Below are 13,141 nucleotides of genomic sequence, written 5' to 3' on the forward strand. Positions count from 1 at the left end.
ACCCGAAATAAATTTTGAGAAGTGCCCTTAAAAGGACTGGTACATAATGTGTCACATTGAAAAATATCCCGATCTCTGCAATATATGTGAACCAATCGTTGATTGTACTTACTTGATTTTATTCGCAACCGTACTCAAACCGGATCGTTTTTTTTCTCGTTTCGCTCGTTTTGCAGTGCGGTCGGGAATAAAATATTTAAAAAAAAGACGATTTTCCGATTTTATTTTTTTTCCCTTTTTCCAAAAATTAGGGTCGGCGGTTTTGTAAACCAAGAAATATAAAAGTCGTGGCCTTAAGGTACAATGGACAATTTACAATTAATGGTCTTTGTTTGTAAAATACAATTATTTGTCTGGGAATAACAATTATGAACCATGGAAATTAACCAAACAAAAAACGATTAGTTGTAACAATATAAAATTACTAAACAATGTAAAATTAGCTAATTAAATTATTCCTTTTCACACATCAAATTATTAATAAATAATATTTTATATGGGGTGCATAATACAGGTATCGCCTGGCTATGAGTGCTGTAACTCATTCAAAGCAGATGCTCTCATTGGTCAATATATATTTTCCAACACAACAACACTCTGCCTTAAGGAGGGCTTTCGTTGAGTAAAGAGATTCATGTAATTTACAGACAATCATAAATTGAATCTAAAAATGTTTGGCAAAGAGGATGTTACTTTGATCTCTAAAACATTCTCCTGGATATCGTGCATGGTCTCGCACATATGCTGAAAATGTATGTGATACAGTACAGCCAAGGCGGAACAAACATTATCCGCGGCTTCGCCACGGCAAGATAATTAGTACGCGGCGGCTGAATCGTGTGTTCACGCGGCGAATCGCCGCGACACTCGGCATCGTTCCGCGCAACGATGCCGAGCCTGTATCAACCTCGCGTACTTTCGCGGAGTGAATCCGCCGCATACGTACGCGGCGGATCAAGTGAATAGATATACATCTACATGTTCCTTTGTGTAGCATAGAAACCTAGATTTACGCCACTTTCATAGTTATTAGTTTCATGTTATAAAGTGATATCATGGGCATCGTACAGTTTATATGTGCCTATCGCAACCGTTGTTTATTGTTTGTGTTTTCACTTATATACACTTATATTTGTTAATGCAGCATCAACATACTAAAACAAAATCACGGAAAGAGGAAAATAATGCATTTGAATATCAACTGTACTTTGACAACTGGCGACAGAAATTATTCGATTTATGAGGTAAATCTCGGTTTAGTACAGATTCGTTCATACGGCACAAAGACACTATTTTGTTTTACGAATCCTTTTTGCTTAGAGGACTGGATGATTCATGTAAAATATCGACTATAACAATTTTTTTTTATAAACAACTGGTAGCAAGATGTGTTGCAGATAATAAGTCAGTAACCACATTTCAACAAACTATTTTGTACAAAATTATGTGACCATGTTAATGTGTGAAATACATTCCTTACGGGCAGGAAACTAACTTACTTGCCAGGCACACTAAATATGCTTATATGATAATACCTGTTGTCGTAAAAATAAAACCAAAAACAAATATGTTTGTTGATCATTTAAAGTTTTCTAATGGTCATCTAACAGTTAATTGGTGTCTATCGCAACCGTTATTTATTGTTTTTGTTTTCACTTAAGATACACTTATATTTGTGAATGCAGCATCAACATACATACCAGGAAAGAGAAAGTTATGCATTTGTATATCAACCGTACTTTCGTTTTTCCCAAGTTACGACAGAAAGTATTCGATTTACGATGTGAATTTAGTTTTAGTGCAGATTCGTTCAAACGACACAAAGACACAATTTTGTTTTACGAATCATTTCGGCTTAGAAGAATGTCCAGTCATAAAAAATATCTAATTTTATAAACAGCCGGTAGCAAAATGAGTTGCAGCTAATTGTCAGTAACCACATTTTCACTAACTTTTTTGACCTGTTTGTTCTTTTCAGTTCAATTCAACAGTGAAAAATGCCCATAATATCACTTCAATATAAAATAATAATGAAACGGTGCAGTTAATAGATGCACACAAAGTAACTTAAACTACTTAAGCCGATTCTAAAAATGACAAAGATAAATTATTATTGAAATTGAATTAATACATGCCCTTGATTATCTTGTTTTGTTTTGATGACTTCAATTTTTGTTAAATTTTCAGGATTTTAACAATTTGTTTATAAACGGGAATGCACTCACTAAAAACACAACAGCACGCTTTTTTATTAACTATGTTATCTATTTTATTTTGAATCTGCGCACATTAAATAATAGGATTTGACATATTATTATAAATGTTCTTTTATTCTTTTTAATAACTAATCATTTAAAAAAGATTGTTTATTTTATAATACATGTACGCATCGACTCGGCGTCATGTCGCGGATCGAGGCTTGCCACGGCATGCCGCGGCGGACATATGCAAAGCTTCGTGGCGAAATTTGACTTGCCGCCGCATACTTACGCGGCTTCAACAGCTGACGCGGCTAGGACTCGTTTCGCCTTGCCGCCGCGGATCGCGAAATATGTTTGTTCCGCCTTGGCTGTACTGTATATGGAAAAATAGGGCAAATTAAAGCAGTCTAGAACAAAGAGTGTGAGCACTCTTGAATTGAAGGCTAAAATTTGTTTAAAAAACCCATTGCATTACAAATTTAATTAAGCTCATTTTAGAGCTCAACAAAACATTTACAGAAGTGTGTAATGATTTCCATGATAATTTGTTTAAACGCTTTACCTTCCGAAAAAACTTTTCAACAATAGTATGCATGGAAATAACAACTTTTGCCAGGATAACACCTGGTTCCCATCATCAGTCTCTTAAGTATCTACCCATGATTTTATGATTGAGTACACTCTAAAGACCAATTAGTGTGGTAGGTGTCACAAAGCCAACAAACTACAACTTGAACTAACTTCACTGAAATTATTAATTGATAGTGACACGCGGTTAATCATGAAAAACTGATTCACAGCTGTTCCCATCTTCACTGCTTTGGTGCAATAAAATGTCTCATTTGAAAACAATTAGGGGTTTGTGATGGATTTTATAGTGCTTATATAGAGACTGTTCAGCAAAAACTAGTTACCTCAGAGAAAATATGTGAGAAAAAAAATGGCCAAGATGTGGTTGATTCAGAGTTGTAGAATATTTCCTATTTTTAAACTGCGACTTGGACCCAAAATAAAAAAAATAAGATTGTTTTGTTTTCTTTGATGTGTTCAAGCAGAATAATTATTGGCATATTTTTCAAATGCGCAGAAGTTCGGACATTCTTATCTCGCAAAAGCATTAAGTAATCCAAGGAATTTTTCATAATTTAACGATGATTTTTAATTAGTCTTACACAAAATCAAGGAGTCTGAGTCTCATTTCCATAAGTATGGAACACAGATGATCTTCCAGCTTATTTATTATATTTATTATGAACATCCCTGGAACATAATGCAGCATTTACCATGAGCCTCCATTGAACAAATATTTCAAATGAACATATAATTATTTGATCACAAAACTTGATTACAGGACAACTTTTTGTATCAAAAACCTCTAATTTGTGAGTCAGGTACCCTCTTGATTTAAAAAATGCATCCCATTGGATGCATGATTTGCTGAAATTACTGTTCAGAGTATCATGTATGCTATATACAAAATTATTAAAAAAATGTCTCAATTGGATCTTATTGATGCAAAACATAAACATAGATAGTCCAAATTGCAACAATGTTTAGGGAATATATCCTATATAATGAGCCGCTGTCTGTGAGAAGTGGGTTTAATGCATGCGGGTAAAATGTTGTCCCAGATTAGCCTGTGAAGTCTGCACGTGATTTTTGAAAGAAGAGACTTTCTTGAAACGAAAAATATCATAAAAGGTAAAGTGTCATCCCTGATTAGCCTGTGCATACTGCACAGGCTAAACTGGGACGACACTTTAAGCATATGCATTTAAGCCCTTTTCACAGAGCACAGGTTATGTGGGTTATGTGAGCATACACATTTTTATGAGGATTACAAATCAAGAGTTTGTATTGCAAAAGTGATGATTGAATTTTCTAAAGTGATGAATTACTTAATTATGCATAGTAACTGATTACTGAATTATGGATAGTTACTGATTACGGCCTTGTATATTGTGACTCCCTACTGAATTGTGCTTAGTGACTGATTACTTAACAATGCATGCTCATTTATTCCACCAGAAAAAAAAACATAAGCAAAAGTCATAAACATAGGAGAAAAAATACTTAACAATGCTATTTACATGAAGAGCTGCAGTCAGGTTAATGCAACAGCTGTTCACCAGCAGCCAATTGTATAAATATAGATAACTTTAGCCAATCCAAAAGATAACCTTTGGTTAAATTTAAACGTTTTTGGATATGTTATCCAATGTGGTTATCCGAATGTATAAAAGTGCAAGTCGCATTGGATATCTTTATCCGGATTGGTTAAAGTTAGCCAAACAGGTGTAAATCTAAATTGTAGTTGTATCTCTTCAGGTTCGTCAGTCTCCGTAAATCTGTCATTTCGTCGAAATTGTCTTGGTCGTCTAGCGTTTGGTATGTCAATGTCAGCCATTTTGTCAGTTCTTCGTTCGGATAATGATAACCGAAGTCAAATACCTTGGCTAAATCTTATCCAAAACTTAGCCAAAACGCACGCCTGCTGTTCGGATAACTATTTTTTTATACAATCGCTAACCAAAAAAGATATCCTAAAATTGAAGATAACCGAAAGTTATCCACTGGATAAGAGTTATCCATGTTTATACAATTGTGACGTAATAACCCCGTAGAAATAAATAAATAAATTAGTTATCTTTATATAGTATAACAAATGATAGAAATTAATATGTAACAGCATACGCATATCAGTTATTCATATAGCATATTGTTTATTCTTATGATAGAAATTTAAGTACAGATAGATTTAATAATAAGGAAATATTTTAATAATATGTTTGAGTAATTGATTAATAAAATAACTGTTATAATTACTGATATGTAAGAAAATGTTAAAAGTTTATTTACATCAATATTTATATCTTATATTTAAGAAGATGTTAAAAGTTTAAAGTGGTCAAACTATTTGAGAGTTCATTTCGTGCATGTAGAATCTAGTTAAAAATGTGGGAAGGTTTGTCAATAAGCGAGTAAACATGGACATAGTGTGAGTAAATAAATTAAAAAGTTGAATACAATATACTAAGATTAGAAAATCGAGAGACCATATATCTGACAAACATTTGATTAACGAAATGGTCAACATATTGACATATAGGATTGTTATTACCTCATATGGTCATGGAAACAGACCACATGAAAGGGTCGATGGAAAGCCTTATTTGTATAGGTCATAATTATAAAATATTGCACCAGAAATAATAACTTGAAACTTCATGTCAACACCGAATAATGAGATTATAAGCATGTAAGAACTCGAACAGTTTAGTTTATCAATTCCCAAGGTGCAATGCAACCAATCCATAATAAGCACGGACCTTAGTGACAAATAGAAGTTATAAGTAAATTTTATGTAAATTATCCTGAAGACAAAATGCAGGGTTTTAGTTAGTAGTGGGCAGTCTGCGGTTAGAGTTGTCATGTTTTCTTGTCGTGGCGGCCATGTTTGCCGCCACGCTGTAAAATTGTATTCCATGAACATTAGCAAGCGTTGTGTTAAAAAATATTCAACAGAAATAAATCGCGATGAAAAGAGAAATGAACTTGGTTGTTACTGTGTGTTCTCCACGAACAATACGTAATTACCTGCCACAATTGGCTGCAGTTGTCAAATTACTGCTAGCTAATATGCATGCCATTAAGCTATAACCACTGAGTTTTGTAAAGGCTTAGAAACACAGAAACATATAATAAATTTACATCTCTGTTATTGAGGTCTACATAGGATAAAAACATAGTCAAAATTGATATGGTAATTGAAATTCTTTTGAAAGTTTTGAATTACTAATCTGTTTTCAGGAGATGTCCCTGAAAAAAAGCTTATAGCAGCTTTGGAAGCTCTGAAAAGGGATCACCTTTGGGTATCAACAAAAAACAACAACATGGAAAAACATTTTGCCCACAAGGGGTCTCATAATGCAACTTATGGTAAAGGATTTGTTGTTATATTTATATAAATTGTATCAGTATGTGTAAATGTACAATGACAATGCTATATTAACAGGTACATGAAATTAAAAATAAGAATTTTAGAAGTATAAAATGCTGCTCATTGGAGCAAGAAGTGTTCAGTGTCTGTACGATATTTTTTAAAGGGGACCCCTCTGACGGGTAGATTAGGGGTGGCGTCCAGGAGAATAATGTCCACTCAATAACTAAAACAATTTTAAACGATATCATCATGAATCTTGTTAATAATTTTGTATCTCGGCAGCGTGCAATAACCAGCCAGATCACATAAAGCACTTCCAAATTATGGTCATTGATTTATATTAAAGAGCAGACCTTGTCTGCTTGCTAACTCAGACAAAGGTAACTTTTGGTAGTATTTGTGGGCATTTTTCTACACCAAGATTACAGTAATAACCAGCAAAATTGCATGAAGCATTTTTAAATAATGGCCCTTGAATTATCCTCCTTCGGTTAAAAGCCAATCTTGAGGAAACTTAAAATAAAGTATTTTAAACACCTAGCACGGATCTAATTTGGGGCTCGTTGGGTGAAGGTCAGTGATATAAATAGAATAATTGTTTGTGCTCAATAAAATTGGAGGTATACTATATTGCGCTCAAATATTGTGTGTAGGTAACTTAAAAGAAGACCTAGCATTGGATTGCGTTTTGGGCATAGATTGTTATAATTAGATCTAAACAGTGCCCCATGAAACCGCTGTCCCATAATGCGCTTTACACTTAACACTGCTGAAAAATGGTGTATGTGAGTGTTTATGAAGTTCTTAAACACATTGTCAAAAATGGCCAGAGTAATTCTTTTGAATGTTTTTTTAAAATTCTATTTGATTATCTGATGTATATGCACATAAGAAATGCAGTATGTATACAGTTATGATACAGTAAGGTTTATATGTATGGGTGTGTAAATGAAAACACAACATGGCAACACTTTATGAATTAATGAGCTAAGAACTACAATGCAAAATTTACTGTTTTTAACGCTGTCTTTTGGCTTTGACCCTGTCATCTGAAACATATTGAGTTACAGTGAAGTTCAAGGTCATTGTAATACAGAATAGAGTAACGGTTTTCATTTGTTAACTTAAAAATTGTATTGTGTTAAAGATCAACAGACATGTTCAGACTTAAAAAAACATATTGTATAAAGGAATACCATATGCTAACATTGAAATGATTAAAAAACAACTGATTTAGAGCTTAAAAAACAATGATTTTGATAATCTGTAATTTCTGTATTACGTTCGGCAATGTCGGCCTCTATTTTCCTGGATAACATAGTTGTTCACCATTGCGTATACCCAGGGCAACCTCAATTTAAAATGACTTAATCTGACACTGTTTATTGGTGCTTTTTACTAATTCACCAAATTTTCTCCATAACAAAAGTAGTCAGGCAAACAATATCTGGACTTGTGGAGAGTTTAAAACAATAATTAAATTGTGTTGTTTTTATATGAAATCAAAACAAGACTAATTATTTTAACAAATTATTGAGAGCAGAAATGATGTAATACTCACCTCCGAAGTTAATGGTGACAGCTACGTGATCAATTTAACATAAATGAAAAATTGTGTGCATGGACAACATCGGTTGTCAACAAAATGGCCATGTCAGATTAAGAGCAAAAGAAATTAAATAAATACACATGTATTCTCAATTATTCAGTTTTAGATGACTAGACCATTAACAGAAGAATATATTATTTCAAATCAACATTATTTATTGTGACTTCATTGTGTTAAGGCTGAACCGATTATTAGGTCCTGCATTTGTTCATCGATCAGTTTCTGGTTATAATTATTACTTATCAATATGTGTCATTAATAATTTTCTGGATTTAATAATAATATGATAATGAAATCTATTTAGATACGTTGTCCGTTGTTTGTAATAAGAAAAAAAGGTACTTTTATGTCAAGCTTTACAATGACAATAGCTGATAGTGAGTCTTTTGTTATTGACTCAAAGCAAGTCATGAACGACGATGTCACTTCCGGTTTGAACCAATACATGTGTATGTTGATTCGATCATAAAGTGCGATAATTCTGCATAATTATTGGCTGACTACTCGCTGAATATGATGGTTTTGATAAAACTTTTAATGGAAATGCATGAATGAGAGCCACATTGTTTGCTCAATCGTTATGAAACGTGCATCAAACTTTTGTCTATGATATCTAAACCCGAGTTTGAAACTGGGAGACATGGTATCAAAACTAGGTCACTGAGTCAATTGAACTCAAAAGCCTTTGAATTTTTATTGTTTGTTAAATCTTCTTGGAACTTTTTCAGAATATACTTTGATGATATTTTGGCTTAGTTCTAAAATGGTTATCAAAACATCACTTAAGCTAATAAGCACAGTTCAGCGTCTTTGGGTCTCAATTGAGCAAACTAGGGCCTTTGACCCTCTTGTTTTAGCTCTTTTAACACCATGCTCATGGTGAGCTATTGTAATCACCTTTTGTCTTTCGTACGTCTTGCTGAGAACATTAATTTTGTTCTGATGATGTCTCGGCTGTGTTGGAAAATGGTTCCCATAAATTGAAAAGCATGGCCGCCATTGCAATGCAAACATCATAAAAGCCAATTTATGAATGAACTGATCCTTCTTTTCTCAGTTGAACAAGCTACTGCCTTTGCCCTCTGGTCACTCAAAAATCACCAATCTTGCAAAGCTTGTCTGTATCCATAATACTATTTTTCGGCGTAAGCTGAATTAAGCCAGCTTTTCACCTCTCCTGACCTTTGTAAGTGTCCAATAAAATTCAAATAAAATTTCCCGCGGCTAGGTACGAATGAATACACTTCATTTATTCCATTCTCAATTTGGCTGATTTGAGTATTCCACCAGAACATTGGAAACATATCCGCGTCTTTGTAACACTGTTTTACTGCATGAAACAATTTTATTTCTAATGAAAAGGCTTAATAGATAGAACAGTTTTACACTCAATTCTCGACATAAATACAGTTTGTGCGTACACCTTTTATTTTCAGAGAATTACCAGCGCAACGCGTTTATATTTAAAGGCTATGTTCTCATATTTAGTACTTACTTCCATATTCTTGTCAACATGTTAACATGTAAAAGTATAAAGAGCAGTGGAAGCGAGGCCTCACTTTAATACATTGCATTTCAACCCGGGTCAATTCGCGGCCAGTGTATGAATGTCAGAGTTTATATACAGGTCATCTCCGGAGTTCGCGGCCAGTAAAATAATAGTTATATAATAAATACGCTATCCGTGAACTAGGTGACCTGGAATTTTCTTTAGACCAGAAATATGTAGATTCTTAATGTGTTTTCAACAAAACAATGATAAATATTATTTTTGATTAATTTAACAATAATTATTCCACCATATTGACCAATGTATTAAGCATGAGCGCGATGATTATCGATACTGTTAATAATCGAATCAAACCACTAAAACAGGTTTGTTCGAAGAACGCGCCTATAAATACGGATACTTCTCGTGTGGCCGGTTGACTCGTATGTTTTAATTTCACTTCCATTCTTCTTTTGGTTTTCTGTTTTGTATCTATAGGTTTATGACCAGCAATATGTAAAAATGTAAAATAAGCCGCGAAAACTCCGCGTAACATCCCGTACTGCGTGTGATGCAGCTAAGAACTGCACAGAAAAAAGACATTCGCTATCCTTGATCTCATTCATTGAACTATCAACGCCGTATATCTTTTTTAAAGATATTTCTTGTTAATGTTAATTTCAAACAAGGCACTTACAGGGCCGCATCAATTTTATTCCTCTTTGTCCAAAGATCTAAGACATTATTTAAGAAAGAGATTAAACTTGTCATCCAATTATCACTTCATTTGCCCAGTTTTTAGAAACCATAAGTCTTTAATAAAAACACTATCAAGTCAAGAATGATGACTCACTGGAGTTATTGCCTTTTGTGTCTTAATTAAATTAAAAAAAAAAAGTTTTTATTGTACGAACCTAATGTTCGAACCTATCTTCACTAATTGTTCACAGTTCTGTGTCCATAAAAATTACATAATAAATATAAGCAACCTTGAACCAGATACCAAAGAATGGTCATTATTAGCTCGGTTCAAAACTGTGCATAGTTTGTAATGACTTGTCAATCTTGAGAAAAATCAGTATTTTTTTTGAATTTGAACCATTGATGACTTTTCATTACCCAAGTTGCATGTATATGAATCTTTTAACAATTACCCAAAGAAGAGTTCTAAACAACCTTTTCAAATGCACAATTATGATCAAACCTGTCCCAGCATTATAATGATCTTCATCTAATTCTCTACTCAGCTGAGCGCTTTATATGAACCTGGCTCATTTGTTAGAGTTCATGGTTAATGTGATACTGACTTTATTTACATTATTTACATTAATCACATTAATCACATTGGTTAGGATATATGCTGCTCTTTTTCTATGACAAACAATTAATATACTTTCTTTTAATTCATTTTAACCCATGTTTGAATATGTTTGCTTTTTCTCTTTATTTCAGGTGCCACCTTTACATTGACTGATGTTGGAGTTGAAATTCCATGGTCAGTTTTATCTCATTTTAATATTGTGGAGTATCTTAAATCGGAGAATATAATTGTTGAAGAGAACAAGGATAATACTGACGATGCATGCATTATTAGTACAAAAGACAGGAATGATGTAAAAGAAATTATCAAAAAATTTGTGACAAACAATATTCACTCAAAACCAGTACAGTTCCAAAGTACTTTAGCCTTCAAGTTATTGCTTGTAGATGATACCGGTAAATTAAACCAAAATGTTAAGGTCTTCTTGCAACGTTTATGTGGAGAATCTGTTTTGTTGTATGTTGACATTAAATCACAAATGTGTTATTTATATAGCAATGTCAAAAATGAATTGCTGAATTTACAACAAACACTAGAGTGTGCAATTGTTGAAAGGGTCTATACACAGTCAGAAATTAAATATATCCATGCATACATTGAAAGATGGTATAAAGTTGCCAAGCTGATTCCATGTTGCACAAGAAGGTTTGCAACAAAATTTGTAGCTACCCGTGATGTCATTAATGATTTAGATAGTAATGCAATCTATGAGCATTATGTGCAGGTTACTTTGAATGAAACTGAATTACTGGTGAAATGTCAAGAACTTTACAATCACTTGATTGACCTTTCAAAGGATCTATCTGTCATTGTGGTTAGCCTTGAAAAACAGGAAAACCTTCTGATTTTGAAGGGGACAAAGAAAAGTGTAAGAGAACTGATGTCGAAGTTGAGAAATATGTACATTCAAATAGAAACATCATTGAGTGCACCTGTGTCAAAAGTACATTTGATAAATGATGAATTACTAAAAGTTAGCAATGCAAATTCATTTTCTGTGAACTTAGCAGTAAATTCACCAAAAGAAGAGGTTGATGTTAATGGGGAAGTGATCGCTAGCTGGCTTAAAACCAATGGACATGGTGTTTATTTAGTTCAAGGTGATTTCTTGACATTAAATGTTGATGTCATAGTGATTCTTTCAACAACAAACTTATTCCCTTTGTACCATTCAAAAGAAGTATCATCAGGTAAGAATTTACATTGTTCTTTACTATTTCTTCTCCACATATTGATTAGAAGCATATTAATAAGCTGCTTTCTGTTGGTTGTTGGGTAAGTTAGTTTAGTTTGTCATACTTTGTGTCTAGCCTATTACTTTTTTGCAAAAGATGTTAGTTTAAAAGAATTTGCTACTTATTATTTTCATATCAAGAGGTCATGTCACTTGAAAAGAACATGACGCACAAACAGGTAAAAACTTCAGTGGACTCTGGAATTGTTTGCATATGTTAATATATGAGCCGTGGCGCAACAAAACCTGTATTCGTGACATCAGTCATGACGTTGGTAAATTCTCTGTAAAGTGGTGTCACCAATTTTTGAAATTTGCGCGATTTTGTTATCACTGAAACATAGCTGTTTTTGAAAGTTTTGTATTTACGAAACATCTTTAATATGAAATGACGTGATATGGATAATGAAATAGAAGTAAGTAATATATTTATATATATTTTATTATTATTAGCTTTTTTGCAAAATTGGTTTGATTATTAATAGACTATTAATATATAATAGAACATAGCGAACTATATGTGTTAATTACAAAATTAACCACCACGTTAAACGTTGTTAAGATATTCAGTGAACGAACATTTTATATTTACTGTAGAACTTGTCAGACTTAAAAGTTTGTTATTTTTATTTGTACATGAAGACTTTATCCCAACCTTTAATTGCAACCATGGGGTTACACATAAAAAGGTGTACAAAAGTTGTTGTTTTTTCCATTTTCCCGACCGATTCTAATATGTTGTGCCTATCCTAAAGGCTAAACAGTTTTTTTAATTAAAAGCAAAATAGTATTTGTTATTTGTTAGCATTTATCCCCACGCTTTTCTGAGAAAAAGTGGGGATATTGTGGTTATCTCCGTCTTCCTTCCGTCCGTCCGTCTATCCTGGCCACTATCTCCTACACTATACGCACAAGAACATTGAAACTTACACACATGGTAGCTATGAGCATATGTGCGACCCTGCACTATTTGGAATTTTGATCTGACCCCTGGGTCAAAAGTTATGGGGGTTAGGGTGGGGCCGGGTCAGAGATTTTTACTCATTTTGTTTGGTTAATTTACTACAGTTCAACCCCTACTTCCGGTCACCCCTCATCGCCGTTCGCCCCGTGTAGGCGGCCGGTCTGTGCCGCGACCGTCGATAAACACTATATAATTCATCCCTCTTAAGCGGTAACCCCGTTTCTCCGGCCAGCGGCCAGCAATTTTGCATCCCAAATGTTAAATTTCCCCCATATGAGTGGTCTCGCGCGAGTAAGTCAGTCATGTACATTAGCAAAATTACACCGACGCAACGGCGATAAAATCAATACTTACATCCAGTCTGCGGTTTAGGCTCTGTA

At 33.7% G+C, this 13,141-nt stretch overlaps 1 protein-coding gene across 1 annotated transcript in view; it reads left to right on the top strand.

Moving 5' to 3' along the window:
- Positions 1–13,141, top strand: part of LOC127841510 (uncharacterized) — a 113,977-nt gene that overhangs the window by 14,562 nt on the left and 86,274 nt on the right. Inside the window, exons 2-3 of the mRNA XM_052370381.1 lie at positions 6,012–6,140; positions 10,695–11,753. Of these exons, the coding sequence (XP_052226341.1) occupies positions 6,095–6,140; positions 10,695–11,753 (1,105 nt within the window). The 5' untranslated portion in view covers positions 6,012–6,094. The remainder of the gene's footprint in view (positions 1–6,011; positions 6,141–10,694; positions 11,754–13,141) is intronic.

This window comes from Dreissena polymorpha, chromosome 8, assembly GCF_020536995.1.
Source record: "Dreissena polymorpha isolate Duluth1 chromosome 8, UMN_Dpol_1.0, whole genome shotgun sequence".
Lineage (NCBI taxonomy): Eukaryota > Metazoa > Mollusca > Bivalvia > Myida > Dreissenidae > Dreissena > Dreissena polymorpha.